A 21,425-nucleotide genomic window follows, 5' to 3' on the forward strand; every position below is an offset into this window, starting at 1 on the left:
GGGGGAAAAAAACCAATTGATTTCTCATAGCTTTTGTTTTCTTTCAAAGCTAGATCTTCACATTGATACTTGGGATTGGGCTTCCGAAGTGGATTTTGATAGCTAAGCGGTGGTTGGGTTTGGGCATGAGTATGGGGTTGCGGTGGTTTGGTGTGGGTATGTGTACAGGTTGGCTTTTGGCGTTAACATCAACGCTGGACATCAAATCCAGTTTTTTTTTTCTTCCTTTTTTGGTATTTAGAAAGAAATTTGGTTACTGTTAAATACTTAAACTGTAGTGATTGTGTGAGAAATCTGCTGGGAAAGCCCCAGAAAGCACTGGAATACCCCCCCTAAAACTATAAAATGACTAGAGGTATTTCGGTAATTTTTAGGTTTCAAAGATATTTTGGACATTTTATGGGTTTTGGGGAGTATTTTGGTCATTTTTAGGTTTCAGGAGTATTTTGGTCAATTTTTGGGTTCCAGGATATTCTTGGTCATTTTGTAGGATTTTGATTATTTTGGTAATTTTTTAGTTTCTGGAGTATTTTGGTCATTTTTAGGTTCGGGAGTATTTTGGTCTTTTTTGGATTTCAAGGGTATTTTCGTAATTTTTAGGTTTTGGGGGCATTTTGGTAATTTTTAAGTTTTGGGGGTATTTTGGTCATTTTATTGGTTTCAAGGGAGTACTTTAGCCGGTTTTTTATGTTTCAAGGGTATTTTGGTCATTTTTTGGATTTCGAGAGTATTTTGGTCATTTTGTAGGTTTTGGGGTTATTTTTGTCATTTTGTTGGGTTTTGGGGATATTTCGATCATCTTATAGGTTTCGGGGGTATTTTAGTCATTTTTTAGATTTCAGGGGTATTTTGGTAATTTTCAGGTTTTACGGGTATTTTGGTCATTTTTTGGGTTTCAAGAGAATGGAGTGATCCTATCCCGACGCTTTTCAAAGGGCTGGAATAGGTGGACCCTTCAATCCAACAACCCCCACCCCCCTTCTCTTTTCTCAAAAACATCAAATATGTAATGCAGAGAGACCTATCCCAGCGCTTTCTAGAATAACTCCATTCCCTTATGGAGAGAAACCTGTCCTAGCGCTTTTTGAAGCGCTAGAATAGGGTCCAGCTATTATAGCGATTCGAAAAGCGCTGGGATAGGATCACTCTATTCCCTAGAAACCCAAAAAATGACCAAAATACCCTCAAAACTATGAAATGACCAAAATACCCCCAACACCTAAGAATTACCAAAATATCCCCTGAAACCAAAAAAAAACAAAAAAACAGACCAAAATACCCCTAAAACCCAAAAAATAACCAAAATACCCCAAAAACCTAATAATTATCAAAATACCCCTGAAATCCAAAAAATGACCAAAATTCCCCTAAAGCTTAAAAGATGACCAAGATACTCCCGAAATCTAAAAATGACCAAAATACTCCTGAAATCCAAAAAATGATCAAAATACCCCTCGAAACCTAAAAAATGATCAAAATACTCTCGAAACCTAAAAAAATGCCAAAATAACCCCAAAACCTAAAAATTGATCGATATAACCTTGAAACCTTAAAATGACCAAAATACCCATTGGAACCTAAAAGATGACCAAAACAACCCTGAAGCCTAAAAATCCCTAAAAATTGACGAAAATAATCTCGAAACCTAAAAATGACAAAAATATGCCCCTAAAACTATAAAATGAGCAAAATACCTTCCTAAACCTAAGAAATTACCAAAATACCTCTAAAATCCAAAAAATGACCAAAATAGCCCCGAAATGTTAAAATGACCAAAATACCCCCAAAACTTAAAAATGACCAAAATAAGTTGGTAAAATTAATCATGTCAAATGGACACTAAGTGAGAAATTCACTAGCAACATAAAAAGGGAATGGCAAACTTGCATACTGAATAATTAACCAGCTATACATAACATCTTCTCCATACGCGTCCTCACATTTTGAATTTTCAGAAAGTTGCATTCCTAGAAAGAACAGTTCAACCATAAAGGCCATATCAATAGCTTCCTTCCAGCATAAGCAAGACCAATTTAGGGCATAAAAATAGAGCAAGAATCACACCATTTGACTGGGTGTGATGAATTCAATACAAGAGGCTGTGGGAAACAGGTATTACAGCCATCTGAACCATGAAAGCGCACACAAAAAAACACTATAAATCTATAATCAACTATTACAACCTATGACAATGTATCCTTCCCCCATTGCTTTCCCTGAGTCTTAAGATCCTCCATTACATTTTTGTTGGTGGCCTGAAAGAGGCAAAAGAGGTCTTTGGAGAATAAATAATAGTGCAAAGATGTGTTGTCATTTTTATATCTATAATATATAAGTAAACTTAGAATATCTTACGTGCAGTACATTAAATTTTTCAATTGAATTCAAATACTTGGTTGCATTGACCAATAAAATAAGAATGACGTCATCTTTTCCAATAATAATTAAATTCAAAAAGTGTCCGAATTTAATCGGAGAACGGGAAACCTAATATACAGCATCTAAATTATACAAGTTTTACCCATTATATATATATATATATACACATATATCATGAAATATGTTATTCATAGAACACTCTTCCTATGCTAATGACAAGATCCATGACAGGATCTAACATGAACCCTTGCTTCTCAACAAACAAACAGGACAAAATTTTAAATAAGTTAACACAATTTTGAGGGTGAAATTTCACCATACAACTTTCATATATGTGAATATAATATAGAAGTGAAAGGCAAGGCTCATTAAAGTAGCAGAAGTGCTAAATTTTGTGTACCACTCTAAAGGATACAAAAATCTCAATAGACAACCAAAAAACCAAATGGTGCTGACTATTCTAAAAGGAGTCCTCATGTCTACCCACATAAGTGCATTCTTTTGATAAATATAGCAACCGTTGAAGTTACATCAAGCTCTAGGAGATATTTAAGCAATAACAATTTCTTCCATCTTCAAATCCAAAAACTTTGCTAGAAGATTTAAGTGGGTTTCCAATTATCTTTCCTTCAACAATTCCAGTAAATCTGCCAGAGCAATGAAAGTTATATGAAAAATAGTCAAAGAGTAGAACCAGGACACTAATCCATACAACTAATTCTAGTTTTAGAAACATTATTCTCCATCGATACCAAAAGAAAAGTGATGAACAAGAAAGAGGATTCAGTTTATTTTGACAAGAAGCAGACGGTCCTCTTTGCTCATCAAAATAATTTGGGCAACAAGGAAGTTTTACAAACGGTGACAAAAAGAATGAAGAAAAATCATATCTGCGTTGATTAATTTAGGCTACCCACATGGTTCGCCTTACTATTTCTCCTCCTACCAAATGGACCCTACAATTATGTGTTACATAAAAGATCTGAAAAAATGAAAAAGGGGGGAGGAGTTTGTGGGGTGGGTTTTTAAAAGGCTTTCTAAAATTGATTGCTTGAACTCACAATAAAACATCCAAACCAAGGTAAAATGGTGAACAAAGCCTTTACCTACCACCCAACACAAGTAGATACAAAAAATCTCATTTCTACGCTTAATCCTACCAAACATAATGTAAGAAACCATAAAATCATTTCAACATTGTGGCATTGCCTGTGTAGATTCACGTGAAAACTATACAGAAGAAGTGAAGAAACAGATGTTAAAAATTAGACAATATAATGCACATTATAAATACCAAGACAAAAATTCTCCAATATCAGCAATATATATTAAAGCAGATGAACAGAGGTAACAAAGCGAACATGGCAGGCAAGATTGAAATGGGGCAACATAGTAGAATCATTACCTGCAATATCACTATGCAACTACCTTCTCTAAAACCTTATGTCGTGAAGGCTTTTCAAGCCTTTTCTTCCAAGGTAAAAAATGCAATTGGCACCTCAAATATGTGTGTGTGTGTGTATATATATATATATATAGATAAACATCATTTCTATACTTACATAAAGAAGGAAGAAAGGAAAATAAATTTTTAGACAGGCATTTTAATATATATGATGAATTTCAAATTGTAATATTTAGGAGATCCATTTTTTTTATATGAATAATTTTATTGAAAAAAATGCTACATACAAAAAGCACAAAGCAGCCAAAAGAATTACACAAGAAAACAAAAAATTATGTACAATAAGAAAGAGACTAGAAACACAAGAATGGAGTCACTAGTCGTGAATCCCCATGCTTGAGACCAATGACCCCAAAAGATCTAAAAGTAAAGCCCCACAATTGATATCCTTCCTATAAATCCAGTGAGATTCTCTGATTTAAAATAGTAGCATTCACAATTAGCTATGAGCAAAAAGGAGCCACACCTAATTTATCTTGCATCATTCAAGCTATCTGGAAATAAATTTATTTCCATTCAAATGGATTTACTATCATACACCCATCAATCCAACCACCCCTCTTCTTTTTGCCACAAACCCCCCCCCCCTTCTCTTTTCTCAAAAACATCAAATATGTGTTAAGAACCTGTTGGTTCTTGTTGGTTTATGAAATGCATAATGGCTAACTTCAATGGTAGCTTGACGTCCTAAGAGAATAGAGAGAGATTGAGAGTCAAAAAGAAGTTATCTGTTCTCGCTTGAGTGCTTTACAAACAAGAGCCAGCCTTATTAAACTAGGCTGCTCGAGTACCATTGATCTCCTAACTAACAATTTTTTTTTTTTTTTTTTTTTTTGTAAGTAATAAGATTTATGGATGTCAAAAACGGACACCCTAGCACACGAAGTGTACAGGGGTCAAATACAGAAATTATAATCTGTTAGCCTAACAAACACTAACTGAACAATTAACTTCCCAATTCAGGCACATGCTCAATTACTTAACAGCATTAGGCATAACAGTAACATAGTACACATCCTAACCACCTTAGTAACTGCTAAACAGCTACTAACATTACACAAGAATTACATCAACCTGCCGACTATAAAAGCAACACGCTTTCAAGTAATAACAGTTCCAGTAATCATGGCAACAACACCAATAAGCTTGCATTAGCTCAACAGCAAGTATAGCAGCAGCAGCAACCAGCTCACTCGAAGTAGGTTTCCTAACAACAACTATGCATCCAAATATTCCATCCACTGCCAACATCAATTCTTAACGCACACCAGTTGAGATTATTCCAATAATTAACCTAAACTAAAAAACTAACTTCTAGAAAATACCCACTAAGAAGATTCTAACCAAAGATAAATAGTTTTTTTATTTGTTAGTTACACATGCTTCCAATGGGTATGTACATTGACCATTGATTTGTTATACAAACACCATTCTTAAGGTGGTGTACTATACAAACATTATTTCGTTTACATATCAAAAGGTATGAACAAGGATGTTTTACAAACCTTGTGCTTTTTGGTCTTTGACTATGGATATATTTTGATTGAATCGTATACTTCATTCTGATCATATCTATCACAAAGATGATGATTGATGATGTTTGGCTACAGGTTTTTGCTATCCATAGTGTTATTGTATTATTGAATATGTATTTTTATGTTTAATATTTAAATTTTTTATTTTTTAAAAAATGTTGTGCTGGTATGTTTGAATTGTTTTATATTTTTTTAATATGTAAATTATTGTAGTATTATGCTTTTAGAAGGTTTTATAATGTTAGAAGTTAATTTTTAATGTTTTATGAATTTTGGTTTAATATATGATATATTTTAAATCAAATTTAAGTAAATTATAAAATAAAAAATTGAATGAGATGAGGCGTGGGTACTTGCAAGGATACTGGCAATAATGACTGACTGAAATACCCCCAAAACTAATAAAAGCAACCCCTAAACTGCTAGTATCCTTGCAAGTACCCACGCCTCATCTCATTTAATTTTTTATTTTATAATTTATTTAAAATATATCATATATTAAACAAAAATTCATAAAACATTAAAAATTAACTTCTAACATTATAAAACCTTCTAAAAGCATAACACTACAATAATTTACATATTAAAAAAATATAAAACAATTCAAACATAACAATACAACATTTTAAAAAAATAAAAAATTTAAATATTAAACATAAAAATATAAATTCAATAATACAATAACACCATAGATAGCAAAAACTTGTAGCCAAACACCATCAATCATCATCTTTGTTGCCCAAATCAAATCAAAACCCCTAAAAACCCTCAATCTTAGACTCCACTGGGAAACCAAAAGAGAAAGTGAGAAACCATTCATACTGAAGCCGTCAGGGGTGAAGCTGCACTGGAGATCTTCCTTTGCGCTCACTCGAAACCGGAGCTTCATTTCAAGAAGCAAGGTTTTGCGTTTCTTCATTTTATTTTTCTTATTATAATGTGAATATATTATTAGTTCAACAACAGCAGCCATGTCCCCGTTTCAAATTTACAAACCTAAGACATACCCTTCTTCTTCTACTAGGCTAAGGGTTTTGCTATCTAAATCTTCTAAATGCAAGATTGTTGTGAGCCCGTTTGGATAGCGACTTCCTCTTCAGCCAGCTCTTCCAGCAATATATTCACATTAAAATAAGAAAAAATAAAATGAAGAAACGCAAAACCTTGCTTCTTGAAATGAAGCTTCGGCTCCGAGCGAGCACAAGGGAAGATCTCCGGTGCAGCTTCTCACCTGACGACTTCAGCATGAATGGTTTCTCACTCTCTTTTGATTTCCCAGTAGAGTCTAAGATTGAGAGTTTTTAGGGGTTTTGATTTGATTTGGGCAACAGAGATGATGATTGATGGTGTTTGGCTACAAGTTTTTGCTATCCATGGTGTTATTGTATTATTGAATTTATATTTGTATGTTTAATATTTAAATTTTTTATTTTTTATTTTTTAAAAATGTTGTATTGTTATGTTTGAATTGTTTTATATTTTTTTAATATGTAAATTATTGCAGTGTTATGCTTTTAGAAGGTTTTATAATGTTAGAAGTTAATTTTTAATGTTTTATGAATTTTGATTTAATATATGATATATTTTAAATCAAATTTAAAAAAATTATAAAATAAAAAATTAAATGAGATGAGGCGTAGGTACTTGCAAGGATACTGGCAGTTAGGGCTGTCCAAGCAACCCAGAGACTCGGCCAAACCAACCGGACCCGATCCGTCACGGCCATACCCGACACCTTCGGTGGTCAGTGACGGTTCCTATCCTCTAAAACCCGACTCCGGTGGGTCGAGTGGCGGGTTTCAGTCTCTAAAACCCGAGCCACTCGATCCGACCGACAAATGTTAAAAAAATGCCAAAATTTCCTAGAAAAGGCGACTTTTTGGTGTTCCTTAGCTCCGATCCGACCACCCTTGGTCTTCCTTCACTCAAATCCAACCAAAATCTACTCTCCTCCTTCGTCAGATTTGCTCAAATCCGGTGATATATGGTTAGATCTCACTCAGATCAGTGAAGATACGCTCAGATTGGCGAAGATAGACTCAGATATTTGGTTGAATCCAGCTATTCTTACTAAGATTGGCGAAGATAAACTCCGATCTACTCGAATCTGGCGCCTTCAACTCAGATTGACGAAGGTAGAACTTCTTCTCCGCCCGCCGTCGCTCATCATCGGACTCGATCGACCCGACAGTTTGCTCCCCTGAGCTTGGCCGACCCGACCCATGGGGGTCAATGGTCGATTGCAGGTGTGTTTTTGTTCCACCCAATCTGAGCGGGTCAAGTTCGGGTCAAGGCCAAAACCGACCCGGCCGGACCCGTGGACAACCCTACTGGCAGTAATGACTGACTGAAATACCCCCAAAACTAATAAAAAGCAACCCCCTAAACTGCTAGTATCCTTGCAAGTACCTAAGCCTCATCTCATTTAATTTTTTATTTTATAATTTATTTAAATTTGATTTAAAATATATCATATATTAAACCAAAATTCATAAAACATTAAAAATTAACTTCTAATATTATAAAACCTTCTAAAAGCATAACACTACAATAATTTACATATTAAAAAAATATAAAACAATTCAAACATACCAGCACAACATTTTTAAAAAAATAAAAAATTTAAATATTAAACCTAAAAATACATATTCAATAATACAATAACACTATGAATAGCAAAAACTTGTAGCCAAACACCATCAATCATCATCTCTGTGATAGATATGATCAAAATGAAGTATATGGTTCAATCAAAATATATTCATAGTCAAAGACCAAAAAACACAAGGTTTGTAAAACATCCTCGTACATACCTTTTGATATGTAAACAAAATAATGTTTGTACAGTACAACACCTTAAGAATGGTGTTTGTATAATAAATCAATGGTCAATGTACATACCCATTGGAAGCATGTGTAACTAACCAATAAAAAAAGTATTTATCTTTGGTTAGAATCTTCTTAGTGGGTATTTTCTAAAAGTTATATTTTTAGTTTAGGTTAATTATTGGAATAATTGCAACTGGTGTGCAATAAGAATTTGATGTTGGCAGTGGATGGAATATTTGGATGCATGGTTGTTGTTAGGGAACCTGCTTCAAGTGAGTTGGTTGCTGCTGCTACTATACTTACTATTGAGGGAATGGCACGCTAATTGGTGTTATTGCCATGATTACTAGAGCTGTTATTACTTGGAAGTGTGTTACTTTTATTACTCGGAAGCATTATGTACTACTTTTGTAATGTTAGTAGTTGTTTAGCAGTTACTAAGGTTGTTAGCATGTGTACTATGTTACTGTTATGCCTAATGCTGTTAAGTAATTGAGCATCTACCTGAATTCAGAAGTTAATTGTTCAGTTAGTGGCTGTTAGGCTAACATATTATAATTTTTGTATTTGACCCCTGTACACTCCGTGTACTGGGGTGTCCCCTTTTGATATCAATAAATCTTATTACTTATCCCCAAAAATAAGGCTGGGTCTTGTTTGTAAAGCACTCAAGCAAGAACAAACAACTACTTTTTGACTCTCAATTTCTTCTCAATCTCTCTCTATTCTCTTAGGAGGTCAAGCTACTATCGAAGTTAGCCATAATGCATTTCATAAACCAACAAGAATCAACAGGTTCTTAACACATATATGATGTTTTTGAGAAAAGAGAAGAAGGGGGGGGGGGAGGGGGGGGGGGGGGGTCGTGTTGCAAAAAGAAGAGGGGGCGGTTTGGATTGAAGGGCGTATGATAGTAAATCCATTTGAATGGAAATAAATTTATTTCCAAACAGCTTAATGATGCATGATAAATTAGGTAGTAGCTCCTTTCTGCTGATAGCTAATTGTGAATACTACTATTTTAAGTCAAAGAATCTCACTGGATTTATAAGAAGGCTATCAATTGTGGAGCTTTGCTTTTAGATCTTTTGGGGTCTCTTGGGTATTACCTGAGAAAGTGCTTGACCTTTTGTTTGGTTGGAGGAACTGGTTGGGTAAGTATTCTTCAAATATTTGGAACCTGGTGCCATTATGTTGATGTGGAGTATTTGGAGGGAGTGTAACAGATGTATGTTTGAGGATTTGGACAGCACAGGGAGGGAAGCATGTTTTAGCCTCATTTGTAGGCACTTTGTTTGATTGGTCTCACGCATGGAGATTCACAACTAGTGACTCCATTCCAGTGTTTATAGTCCCTTCCTTATTGTACATAATTTTTTGTTTTCTTGTGTAATTCTTTTGGCTGCTTTGTGCTTTTTGTATGTAGCCTTTTTTTCAATAAAATTATTCTTATAAAAAAAATGGCTCTCCTAAATATTATAGTCTGAAATTCATCATATATATTAAAATGCATGTCTAGAAATTTATTTTCCTTTTTTCCTTCTTTGTATAAGTATAGAAATGATGTTCATCTATATATATATACATATTTGAGGTGCCAATTTAATTTTTTACCTTGCAAGAAAAGGCTTGAAAAGCCTTCACAACATAAGCTTTTAGAGAAGGTAGTTGCATAGTGATATTGCAGGTAATGATTCTACTATGTTGCCCATTTCAAATCTTGGCCGCCATGTTCATTTTGTTACCTCTATTGCAGGTAGTTGCATAAGCTTTCAAATCTTGCTGTTATAGGAAAATTTTTTTGTCATGGTATTTAAAATGTGCATTATATTGTCTTATTTTTAACATCCGGTTCTTCACTTCTTCTGCATAGTTTTCACTTGAATCTACACAGGCAATGCCACAAAGTTTGAAATGATTTTATGGTTTCTTACATTATGTTTGGTAGGATGAAGCGTAGAAATGAGCTTTTTTGTATCTACTTGTGTTGGGTGGTAGGTAAAGGTTTTATTCACCATTGTACCCTGGTTTGGATGTTTTATTGTGAGTTTAGACAATTAATTTTAGAAAACCTTTTAAGAACCTACCCCACAAACTCGTCCCCCCTTTCTCATTTTTTTTCAGATCTTTTATGTAACACATAATTGTAGGGTCCATTTGGTAGGAGGAAAAATAGTAAGGCGAACCATGTGGGTAGCCCAAATTAATCAACGCACATATGATTTTCCTTCATTCTTTTTGTCACCGTTTGTAAAACTTCCTTGTAACCCAAATTAATTTGATGAGTAAAGAGGACCATCTGCTTCTTGTCAAAATAAATTGAATCCTTTTTCTTGTTCATCATTTTCCTTTTGCTATCGATGGAGAATAATGTTTCTAAAACTTGAATTAGTTGTATGGATTAGTGTCCTGGTTCTAATCTTTGACTATTTTTCATATAACTTTCATTGCTCTGGCAGATTTGCTGGAATTGTTGAAGGAAAGATAATTGGAAACCCACTTAAATCTTCTAGCAAAGTTTTGGGTTTTGAAGATGGAAGAAATCGCTATTGCTTGAACATCTCCTGGAGGTTGGTGTAACTTAAACGGTTGCTATATTTATCAAAGGTAAGCAACGATGTGGGTAGACCTGAGGACTCCTTTCAGAATAGTCAGCACCATTTGGTTTTTTGGTTGTGTCAATTGAGATTTTTGTATCGTTTAGAGTGGTACACAAAATTTAGCACTCCTGCTACTTTAATGAGCCTTGCCTTTCACTTCTAGATTATATTCACATATGAAAGTTGTATGGTGAAATTTCACACTCAAAATTGTGTTAACCTTTTTAAAATTTTGTTCTGTTTGTTTGTTGAGAAGCAAGGGTGATTGTAGGATCCTGTCAGTAGCATAGGATGAGTGTTTATATGAATAACATATTTCATGATAAAATGCATGTTTAGAAGAGTGTGTGTGTGTGTGTAATGGGTAAAACTTGTATACTTTAGGTGCAGTATATTAGGTTTCCCGTTCTCCAATTAAATTCAGACACTTTGAATTTAATTATTATTGGAAAAGATGACGTTATTCTTATCTTATTGGTCAATGCAGCCAAGTGTTTGAATTCAATTGGAAAATTTAATGTACTACACCTAAGATATTCTATCCAAGATATTCTATACAAACAACACTCCCAATATAAAAATACACCCACCTTTTCTCTCCATGCAAGCCACCCGCTTGCTTCAAAACAAAAACCCACCACAGCAGTAATGTAGACACATTATTTTACAATTTAAGGGAATTAAGAAGCAGATCTTACTCACCTTTTAGCAATCCTAGTGTTTGCCCACAAAAAGAAGGTAAACTTCAAACAAGCTGTCGCTCCTGCAAAAGTGAACTGACCATTACTCACTACTATGATAACTTAAATGACGTAAATTAGGTCAATTCCTGTCCAAAACCATGTAACAAGTGAACCACGGTATAGACTTGTTTTAGTTTTGATATACAATTGAAAATTAGCCTTGAAACTATTGGTAGTCGTATTTGATACCATGATGTTGGGACTCCCTACACAGAAGGAAAAATTTGTTGGGTACTACTATAATCCTTAGCTATAGTTATGACTTTCTTTAATTGCATGATATTCCCATACAATTTTAAGTTCGTTTGTTTTTTAATTTTATAGCACCTAAAATGTACCTATAATACATATTTTATAGCATCTGTAATGAACCACAATTCATATTTTCCAATAGCAAATACAATACCACATTAAACCAACAAACTAAATATATTTAATTATAATTATTTACAATAGCAAATGCAACCACAATACCAACAAACTATTTATACTTAAATGGCACAAAAATGAGCTAAATTCACAAGTATTTCAATATACTTTCAACTAAATACATCATATTATACTCTTATTACACCTAATTTTCACTCAAATTTCAAAACAGAATATAAGGCAATAATTCCTTGCATCTAATGATTTAACTAAGCTCAATGTCCATGATCTACAACATTGATTATGACAATGCATTTAATGAATAATACAAAATACATTACGTTGACAATTACACTTTCAACTAGTAGTTTACATGATACATCCAAAAACACAACAGGGAAAAGATAAGATGGTATAACTTTCAAATATACTAATACCAACGAAAAATAAACATGAACAAAATTTTACTAGATACATCTCAACAATAATCTTAATCAGCTAATAAACAAGAAACACTCTTCATTATAAAAATAATATACTACTTCATGTCCACCTATGAAATGTATAAAAGATATAGCCTACTTCATGTATAATTCACCATAAACTCAGCACAAAATCAAGAAGAAAAAGGGAAGAAAACATACCAATAGCAAAATCAAACCGTAATGCTATGTTCACAGCCAACTTATGTACAGCTTTTAAAGTATCACTTTTCCTAGTTACAGTTATACTTTTACACTACTTATTTTGTAAAACTAAACTCATCCAAACAAACTCAATATAAAGCAAAACAAGCAATAATCAAAGTATAAAGGGCCCTCTGTCATTATTTAAAAAAGGAGTAACAGAACGATTTGTGGCCCCCTGACGATTTGTGGCTTTACTTTTTTTCTCTAGAATAAATTTGACTTGTCAAAAAGCAAAAGATAAATGCACGAAATGACTTGCCTCAAGGATGCATGATCATTCTTCTTCTATTAAAAGTAAAGTTTAATTATATAATATGAACTTCAAGTAAACCAAAAGACAAGAGAGCTTGCTTGGTAGACCCACAAACTGTAAAACTTTACTGAAATTCTTGTGGAAAGCACAGACAAACATACACACACACAGATTCAAATTAAAGTAAAGAAAATAGTGTGTTTGATACTAAAAAAGATGTATGTAAGGTACAAACATAGTCCTTAGGAAATAATTAAAAAAAAAATGTGCAAGGAATCAAAAGAGAGCCGTTTTAGGAAAAAAGTGACTAGTAGAAGAAGACTTGGAAATAGAGAAATAGCAATAAATATGTGAATTGGAAATTGTAATAATATTGTAAAAGAAAACTGAAAATAAAAAAAAAATCAATTCAATTCATATATATATTCATATCAACATATTGTGCAATCAAAATCTGCATGCACTAATAAAAGTTTTAAGATAAATAAAAATTTTATAACAATAGGTAACAAAACAACATGCAAAATCAATTATCAAAAAAACACCATACAAAATTATCTTCATAGATTCCATTTTATTTTCCTCACCTAAAAATTTGTGTAACTAGAATCATTAAAGCCCGTCCTAGACACAAAAGAATAAAAAGAAAAAAGAGGAAGGACTAAAAATAATAACCCAAGTATTATTACCTTCAAACCAATGCAAAAGGTGTGCAACTGTGATCCCCACTGACAAGCAGCTTCTAATTCTACCATATGGCGGCTAGCCACTGCAGCAACAAGAGAGGAGTCCAGTCCTCCGGACAAAAGTACACCAAATGGTACATCTGTCATTAGTCTCTTTACCAAAGCCTAAATGAATTTGATACCAAAAAACCAGAAGGATGAAGTTAAAAACACTAAGTATTCATTTAGTATGAATAGCACACAAGAAGCAATTAATATAGAAAATCAGTAACATCCAAGATGACCAAGAAAATAAGATCAACTAAACTGGTATATTTCACAAATTCAAAGAGGATAAACTAATTGCCCTACAAGCTAAGAACAAAAATAATAGCACTAGAATTTAAACAAGCACAAGTTCAAAGCATGCCTGCTTAAAGGTCTCACGTAGAAGTATAGGATCATATGGAGTTGGGGGTATCTGCTCTGAAAACCATGGTGGGTTATACCATCTTCTAAGTGCTCCTGTCAACATGTTACAGATTATAAAATAAACAGTTCATAGAACACCTAACACATCTAAGTACAAAGTTTAAAATTTCTAAAATTAATCATAATGTCTTGAGTTCCCCACAACCAAAAACAAATTGTAAAATAAATTTCAGACACAATCTTTTTTTGTTAAAAAAAAACATAACCAACTTTGACCATTAACAATATGATTATAAATTTTCTGAAAAAACTTCAGGAACATTCCATAAAAGGCATTAATAAAATAATCCTCATTAACATGAATTGGAGCTTCAAATACAAAACAGATTTCAGAATTTAGACCAACCCATAACAAAGATTAGTCCATCAACTTTGAGAATGCACAACCAATACTTTATTTAATCAAAAGAGAACTTTGCTCTTCACTAGCTCTGTGGATGTATACCCTGTTTGCTGGAATATAGATGCCCAGGGAGAAAAGACATGAATCTTTCACAATCATCACTCAGAGCCTTCATTTTTGAAGCAAACCATACCGATCCTACAAAATATGATCAACCATTAATTAAAGTATGCGGTCCTCAATAAGATTTTGAAAATTAAAATATCAGATTAAAGGGCAAGCTCTAGATGAAGTACAAAACAAAAGTTAAAGTATCAACTGAGCCAAACTGGGTAGACTTTAAATTACCACTAATTTAAGATCTCACTAAAGCTGAGGAAATGGGAACTTAGAAGCATTGTAGTTTTTTCCCATGATCAAGCCCATCTTATATGTCAACATACCCCACTTATTAGAAATGATTAAAGTCAACAAAGATTGCAACTACTATAATTTACACTTAAGAAATATATAATAATATATAAAACATAATTAATCAAGAACAGGAACGAATGTCAAAGTAGAAAGATAATAAAACAAAGACAAAAAAAAAAAAAAAAAACCTCCTGGCCATCCCTTGTTGACGTTAACAAAGTAGTTCATCTTCTCAAATCTATTAGGCTTCACTAAAACAAGTAAACCACAAAGGCATATAAATGAAACAGGAATAAACATACTAGTGCTCTTATATGATCAACATTGACCACAAGATGAGATATCAACATTACCATGTAAACAATAGCACCAGAATGGTTTTTATAAGCATAAAAGTATTAATGTATCAACAATGAAATTTATAAATTAAGAAAGAATCTACAGGAACCTAAATATTGGGAGCCAAGCAAGATTAAATAATGCTTGGGACATCCCTCATACCAGCTCTATAGGAGGTACCGGACTAGCAGCAGAGGAGGAGATGAGAGAAGGTAGGGCGGCGGCAGTGTCTAGCGGAGGAGCTTGAGGCGGCGGCGGAGATACGAGGGTGAGGGAGAGAGAGATGTGCGGCTAGGTAAGGGGAGAGGCAAGGCGAGGCTGAGGGAGGAAGAGAGCTGGCGAAGTGAGGGAGAGAGAGACCCGAAGGTGAGGATGAGGAAGAGAGAGTGAGGCGGCTGAAAATGTGAGGGTAAAAAAAAACCCTAACTTTTGCCTTTTGTTTTTATCCGTCGATCTTTCTTGGTGTTTTGTTTTTATCCATTGATCCTTTTTTTTGAATTCTAATTATTTATTTATTTGTGCTGATCCTCCTTTGTTTTCTACTTTTGTTTTTACTTTTTTTTTTTAAAAAAAAAAAAAAAAAAAAAAAAAACCTCCTTGCCATCCCTTGTTGACGTTAACAAAATAGTTTATCTTCTCAAATCTTTTAGGCTTCACTAAAACAAGTAAACCACAAAGGCATATAAATGAAATAGGAATAAACATACTAGTGCTCTTATATATGATCAACATTGACCACAAGACGAGATATCAGCATTGCCATGTAAACAATGTCTAGCACCAGAATGGTTTTTATAAGCATAAAAGTATTAATATATCAACAATGAAAATTATAAATTAAGAAAGAATCTACAGGAACCTAAATATTGGGAGCCAAGCAAGATTAAATAATGCTTGGGACATCCCTCATACCAGCTCTATAGATAGGAAAGGAGACCAATATATGATAGCCAACAACTTTTAATCTTCCACTTAGATCTAGCCCGTTAGGGATGAAACCCCTAGATTACTCTGCAATTGGTTCTAGCAGGTAGGGTCAGTTGCCCGTAGGTTTTACTATCTAGAGACGAGTCCAAAGGGCTCTTCTTTAGAAACTTCCCTACGTCATTCAATATATATATATATATATATCCACCTAGATCTCAAGAGAAAGAACATTCCTCATACCAAAATGAAGTTACATACCATCAAGACCCCAACCGATATATAGTGGGGTAATACCAATAGCATCACGAGCTGCAATAAAACTGTTGTCCCGGGTGTCAAGAAGAACAAAGGAGAACATGCCATCCAACATGTCCACAAAATCTTCTCCATACTCTTCATACTGGAAAGATAAGTAGCTAAGTTCTCAATTGCTTATAATAAGAAGTATGAGCACAAAATCTGAAAAGGTTTTCAATTACTTACAAGATGGGCAATCACTTCACAGTCACTTCCAGTTCGAAACTGGTGAGACTTCAGCTTCTCTCTCAATTGTTTGTGGTTATATATCTCACCATTAACCTAAGGACAGAGTTCCAAAATTCTAAGATGAGTAACATGAAGCTTTGTCCATATATATATCAATCTTGTTGTGTATGCTATGTATATGAACTTGTTATCAATTATCCTCAATGCCTAGTACATACATGTGAGGGGGAAAAAACCAAGAACAACAATCAAGAATTCAAGACAATTTTTTTCACAACTTTCTTAAGGTAGCAAGTTGTGATTGGTTACTTTCACATGGGCACATCACTGACACCAGCTCGATTGCCTAACACTTGTTGAAAATTCTAGTGCCACTAGATTTATTGAAAAAAAAATAAAATAGATATAGAAAATACCGTGACAACAACGGTCTTGTCTTCATTGTATAGTGGCTGATCGCCGGAAGTAGGGTCTACGATAGCTAATCGTTGATGAGCAAGATAACAGTTTCCATGACAATGCAAGCCACTCCAATCAGGACCTCTATGGCGCAACCTACACTTCCAAATAAATTGAAAACAAACACGATTACTGTAGTGTTATAGGCATTTCATTTTCTCTCATATAAACGAAAAAACAAAGCCAACATGTACATGGAATCCCAAATTCCCCACAAAAAGAATAAAATAACAACGATCAAAATTGAAGTTAATTTTGCATTTTTGGTTAGGCAAAGTAAAATAGAGCGTCGATATTGCGTCAGCTTATTTAACTTTTTGTTAATTGCTTTTTATATAGGCGAGCTTAGAATTAGGAAACGCTTACATATGTATGTATGCATGCATGTTTGTATCGAGCTTGAAATGATAGAAATGGCATATTGTCAAATCAACAAAAAATGAATTTGGTTGAGAAAAATGTGATCGTATAAAATGTGGTGTTAATAGAACCAAACATCAAAACCATGATTTCATATAATTAGTAGCTATATAGATTTGCAAATTCAATCAGAGTTCTTCTCAATAAGGCAACATAGATTTGCAAATTCCATTCCAAAGCTAGAAACCGAAAACATTAAAAATAAAAGAAAATAGAATTAAATTCAGCAGCAATAAATCAATCAACAAAATTGTGACACCGTTATTTACTCAGCACCCAAACAGAGTTTATTAAAAAAAAATTAATGAAAAAAATGAGAGATAAAAGGGAAAACTACCTGTCGGTGGTCTCTGAAACAAGCCCAAGTCAGCCTCACCATGGCTCATCACAACTACCACCCAACACCACCTCCGATGGTGGTTTCTTCTGACCAAAATCTCTTTCTCTGTCTCTCAATCTCACTTCACTCCCTAGATCAAACCCAAAAGTATCAACCTTTCTCTCTACACCCGATTCTCTCCAAACCCCAACCCTTGCCCTACCTTTCTAAAAAGGGCTCGTAGGCGTGAGTGTTTGGGGGTTTGGTTTCAGATGGTGAGATTTTTTTTTGCTAATCGGTCTGAGTTGGGTATGCTAGCAGCGGTGACCGACGAGGTTGAGGGAGACGCACCGAGCAAGCGTGGATGTTGAGAGAGTGGAGCGTTAGGGGACAGAGAAAGAGAAACCCATTTGAGAGAAAGAGAGAAGAGAAGGATTTCCCTTGGAAATGGAGAGCGTGGAGGTGGAAAGACTGGTGGAGGCGCAGTCGGAGTCGAGAGAGCGGAGCGCTAGGGAGAGTGAGGGAGAAACTGAAGAGAGGAGCCATGGATTTTTGACAAGAGACACAGAGAAAGTGAGAACGACAGAAGAAACGTTGAAAACTAACGTTAAGTTTGTCACATTGCTCTGTTAAGTTCATTTTAAATGGCGTGGCTGATTTTAGGCCATAGATTGATTTTAAATCAATCTCAGCCGTGAACTGGACCCTACTTATACCCACTCACATAAACACAAACCCTAGAGGTGGAGAGAGTAGATACAGGTACGTCTGTTTCTCTTCTTCCCCAACAAATCTCTCTGCTTTTGCCGCAGCCATGTCTCTTTCGAAGTCAAGCACAGACCTTTCTTTGCTCCCACGTCGCAAAAGAAGAAAAGAAAATCCGACCGAATCATCGGAACCATTATATGAATTGATCAACAAACTACCTGATGCTCTGTTGTCGGAGATTTTTTATCGACTCCCTTGTCGATCTGCTTTCCAATTCAAATCCGTCTCAAAGCGCTGGTTTTCTCTTATTTCCGATCCTTTCTTTGTTCACGGCCTCATTCACCACCGCCATCAATTCAGTGAATCAAATTCATCAGACTCGAACTCAGACCCTTTTACTCTTGTGTTACAGAATTGTTTTAGTTCTACTAAGAATTTCCTGGACCTCCTGGTTTTTCCATCCGATAATTCTGGGGACTGTGTCGTCGGTGATGATTTTCTCAACTTTCTTCCCTGTATCAAACCAGGAGTTAGGAAAGATAATCACTATATAATCAGAGCATCGTTCAACGACTTATTGTTACTATACAGAGAAGTTCAGGAAGACTTTATTTTAAATTTTAAGCCAGGTTTTTGTGAGTATTGCATCTGCAATCCGCTTACAAAACAATGGATCACGCTCCCTCGCCTTCCCCTTCCCTTCAACAGTAACTTGGACGACGTTATAGTTGGCTTTATATGCGATCCATATAGTTGTGATGAAGAGCAGGGATGTAAAACCCATGCACATTACAGATATAAGGTGGTACGCTTTCATCCTCCCACTCACCCCAATACTAAATTACATATGCAGATTTTTTCTTCCGACACTGGTGAATGGTGCAACTCAGTTGTTTCTTTGTCACCACGGGGATTGAAACCGTACTCTTACATATCTAAGAATGCTGGTGTTGTTGCTTGCAATGCGATGATGCATTTGGCGAATTATACAGAGAGAGGACTCCAAGGCATTGTTGTGTTCGATCCATTCAACGATGCAGAACGATGCGGTTATATTGAAACACCCAACAGCTTTCCGCATGATGGATTCTGGTCAGTCTCTCTTTGTGTGTTTCGAGGGCATCTTCGGATAATCTATCAAGGTTCTCCATCGATATACAGGTACCAATTTCTAACTGCTGACAAGTTTTCTATTTGGGAACTGGAGGATTATGATAATGGAGGTAGATGGTGCCTGAAACACAAAGTTTATATTAAGGACATGGTTTTAAAATATCCCGATCTTGCGAATTTAGCGTCTTTATCGCCGATGATGCTGTTGCCAGCTTTCCACCCAAATGATGATAAAATTTTCTTCTTCAATTTCCGCAATTACATTCTTATGTGGGACTTGCAAACGATGGTATTGAAAGTTGCCATCGAACTAGAAAATACGAAGGAAAACATATTTAACTCAGAATCTCTCTTCCAAATTCAGCGACAACGCTTAGTTGACAAAGCAAAATCTGTCTTCCTACTTCAGCAACAATCATGGCCAACACCAGTTCCTCCCCTCCCATTGAAGTTTGAATAGCATTCTAGTTTGTGTCAAGAAGTTGAACATGAAGTTTGAAAGTTGTTAATTTGAATTGCTAGTCATTGTTATTTATTTAAGTATTTTAGCTTACAATTGGGTTACTATTTAACTTATTTTTGTTACTATTTATGGGTGTCAGTATATTTTTTTTGATCTATTTACGAGTCTCATTGTATTATTTTTGTTAACTTTTACCTTTACCTATAATACTTTCAGCACTTTTACATTTATTAACAATACTTTCAACAAAATTTTTCAACTTCAATTAAATAAGCTGTTAATCTTTCCTTACTCAACAGTAAAAAAAACATTTGGATTGAAAATTATATCTTTATTTCGATTCCCATCTTTTAAGGAAGAGCATTTTATTGGAAGTAGTGCATTGTCCATTGAGAATGCAAGAACAAGTCTAGGAAGGCCAACAATTCAAATGCTTTAATGTTAGAAAGCATTTTATAATGAAACAAACTGAGTCAAGTTGTTTGGTGGCAATCTAATAAAAGAAATTCCGAATGGATTTTAAGCTAACCATGATTATTGATACATTTAAATTTAGTAGTAGAAAATGGTAAGTGTACAATGACCCCAAAACCAAAAGTTATGTTTTTTTTTTTTTTTTTTAATTATTTTTTTTAATAAGATTGAATATTACATTATTTGGCCAAACTATTTTACTTTTTAACCATGAATCACCCCGAAAAATATGTGACCATAGTGTTGTAAATGGAACTTGAAACCTCCAAATTTATAACACATTTTTCAATTCCATTTTGCCTACCATACAAGTTCCCAAAAACACTATATTCATTGTTGATGTTAGAAAAATGTTCAAATACATATTCTAATAAATAAGTGAATCAAACAACCACTATCGGAACATTTTACACTAGCTCTCTCAATTATTTATGTTTGGAGTTCAATTTTTTTTTTTTTTCCTACCATTACTTGCTAGCTAGATCTATAAAGATATGTGTGGCTGAATTTGCCAGACAATTAGTGAGACTACAGGATTTTTATTATCTAGCGATTCTAGCCCTGACACATTTCTGGAATGATATTGTCAAATATAAAATGAGTGATGCAGTTGCTATTATTTCTTTTTAGATATTTTGTAACTCCCTTATTCTCATTAATAAAGTCATTATAGATTTATAAAAGTTAAGAGAAGTTTCTTAATGAAATTCTATCTTAACTTCTTTTTTTGATACAGAAATTCTATCTTCACTTCTAAGTTCTCTATTCAAGAACCAAAAATTTCATCAACTATTGCGAGGGTTGAACTAGACATTCACATTTCACACTATGTGATTGTTTACTAAACATTATATAATGTCATGTTTAGAAATAGCTCTCTCATGTGAATTTCAATTAGCTTAAATAATAAAGTTTCTTATCATCATATAAAGAAATTAGAT

At 34.2% G+C, this 21,425-nt stretch overlaps 2 protein-coding genes across 2 annotated transcripts; one reads left to right on the forward strand and one right to left on the reverse strand.

Annotated features, from left to right (window-relative positions):
* Positions 1 to 1,866: 1,866 nt before the first annotated feature.
* Positions 1,867 to 18,542, reverse strand: LOC112028063 (asparagine synthetase [glutamine-hydrolyzing] 3). The gene is made up of 9 exons (XM_065779094.1): positions 18,487 to 18,542; positions 16,945 to 17,083; positions 16,526 to 16,621; positions 16,301 to 16,442; positions 14,465 to 14,560; positions 13,958 to 14,052; positions 13,552 to 13,713; positions 11,511 to 11,571; positions 1,867 to 2,255 (listed from the first exon to the last, which is right to left on the reverse strand). Exons 1-8 carry the CDS (start codon positions 18,540 to 18,542, stop codon positions 11,554 to 11,556), a joined length of 804 nt encoding a protein of 267 aa, XP_065635166.1. The 3' UTR covers positions 1,867 to 2,255; positions 11,511 to 11,553.
* LOC112010969 (putative F-box/kelch-repeat protein At4g22430) lies at positions 18,482 to 20,103 on the forward strand. The gene has a single exon (XM_024043351.2). The coding sequence runs from the start codon at positions 18,541 to 18,543 to the stop codon at positions 20,005 to 20,007; it is 1,467 nt and encodes a 488-aa protein (XP_023899119.1). The 5' UTR covers positions 18,482 to 18,540; the 3' UTR covers positions 20,008 to 20,103.
* Positions 20,104 to 21,425: the final 1,322 nt, after the last annotated feature.

Source organism: Quercus suber, unplaced genomic scaffold, assembly GCF_002906115.3.
Source record: "Quercus suber isolate HL8 unplaced genomic scaffold, Cork oak 2.0 scaffold_198, whole genome shotgun sequence".
In the NCBI taxonomy this organism is placed as follows: Eukaryota; Viridiplantae; Streptophyta; class Magnoliopsida; order Fagales; family Fagaceae; genus Quercus; species Quercus suber.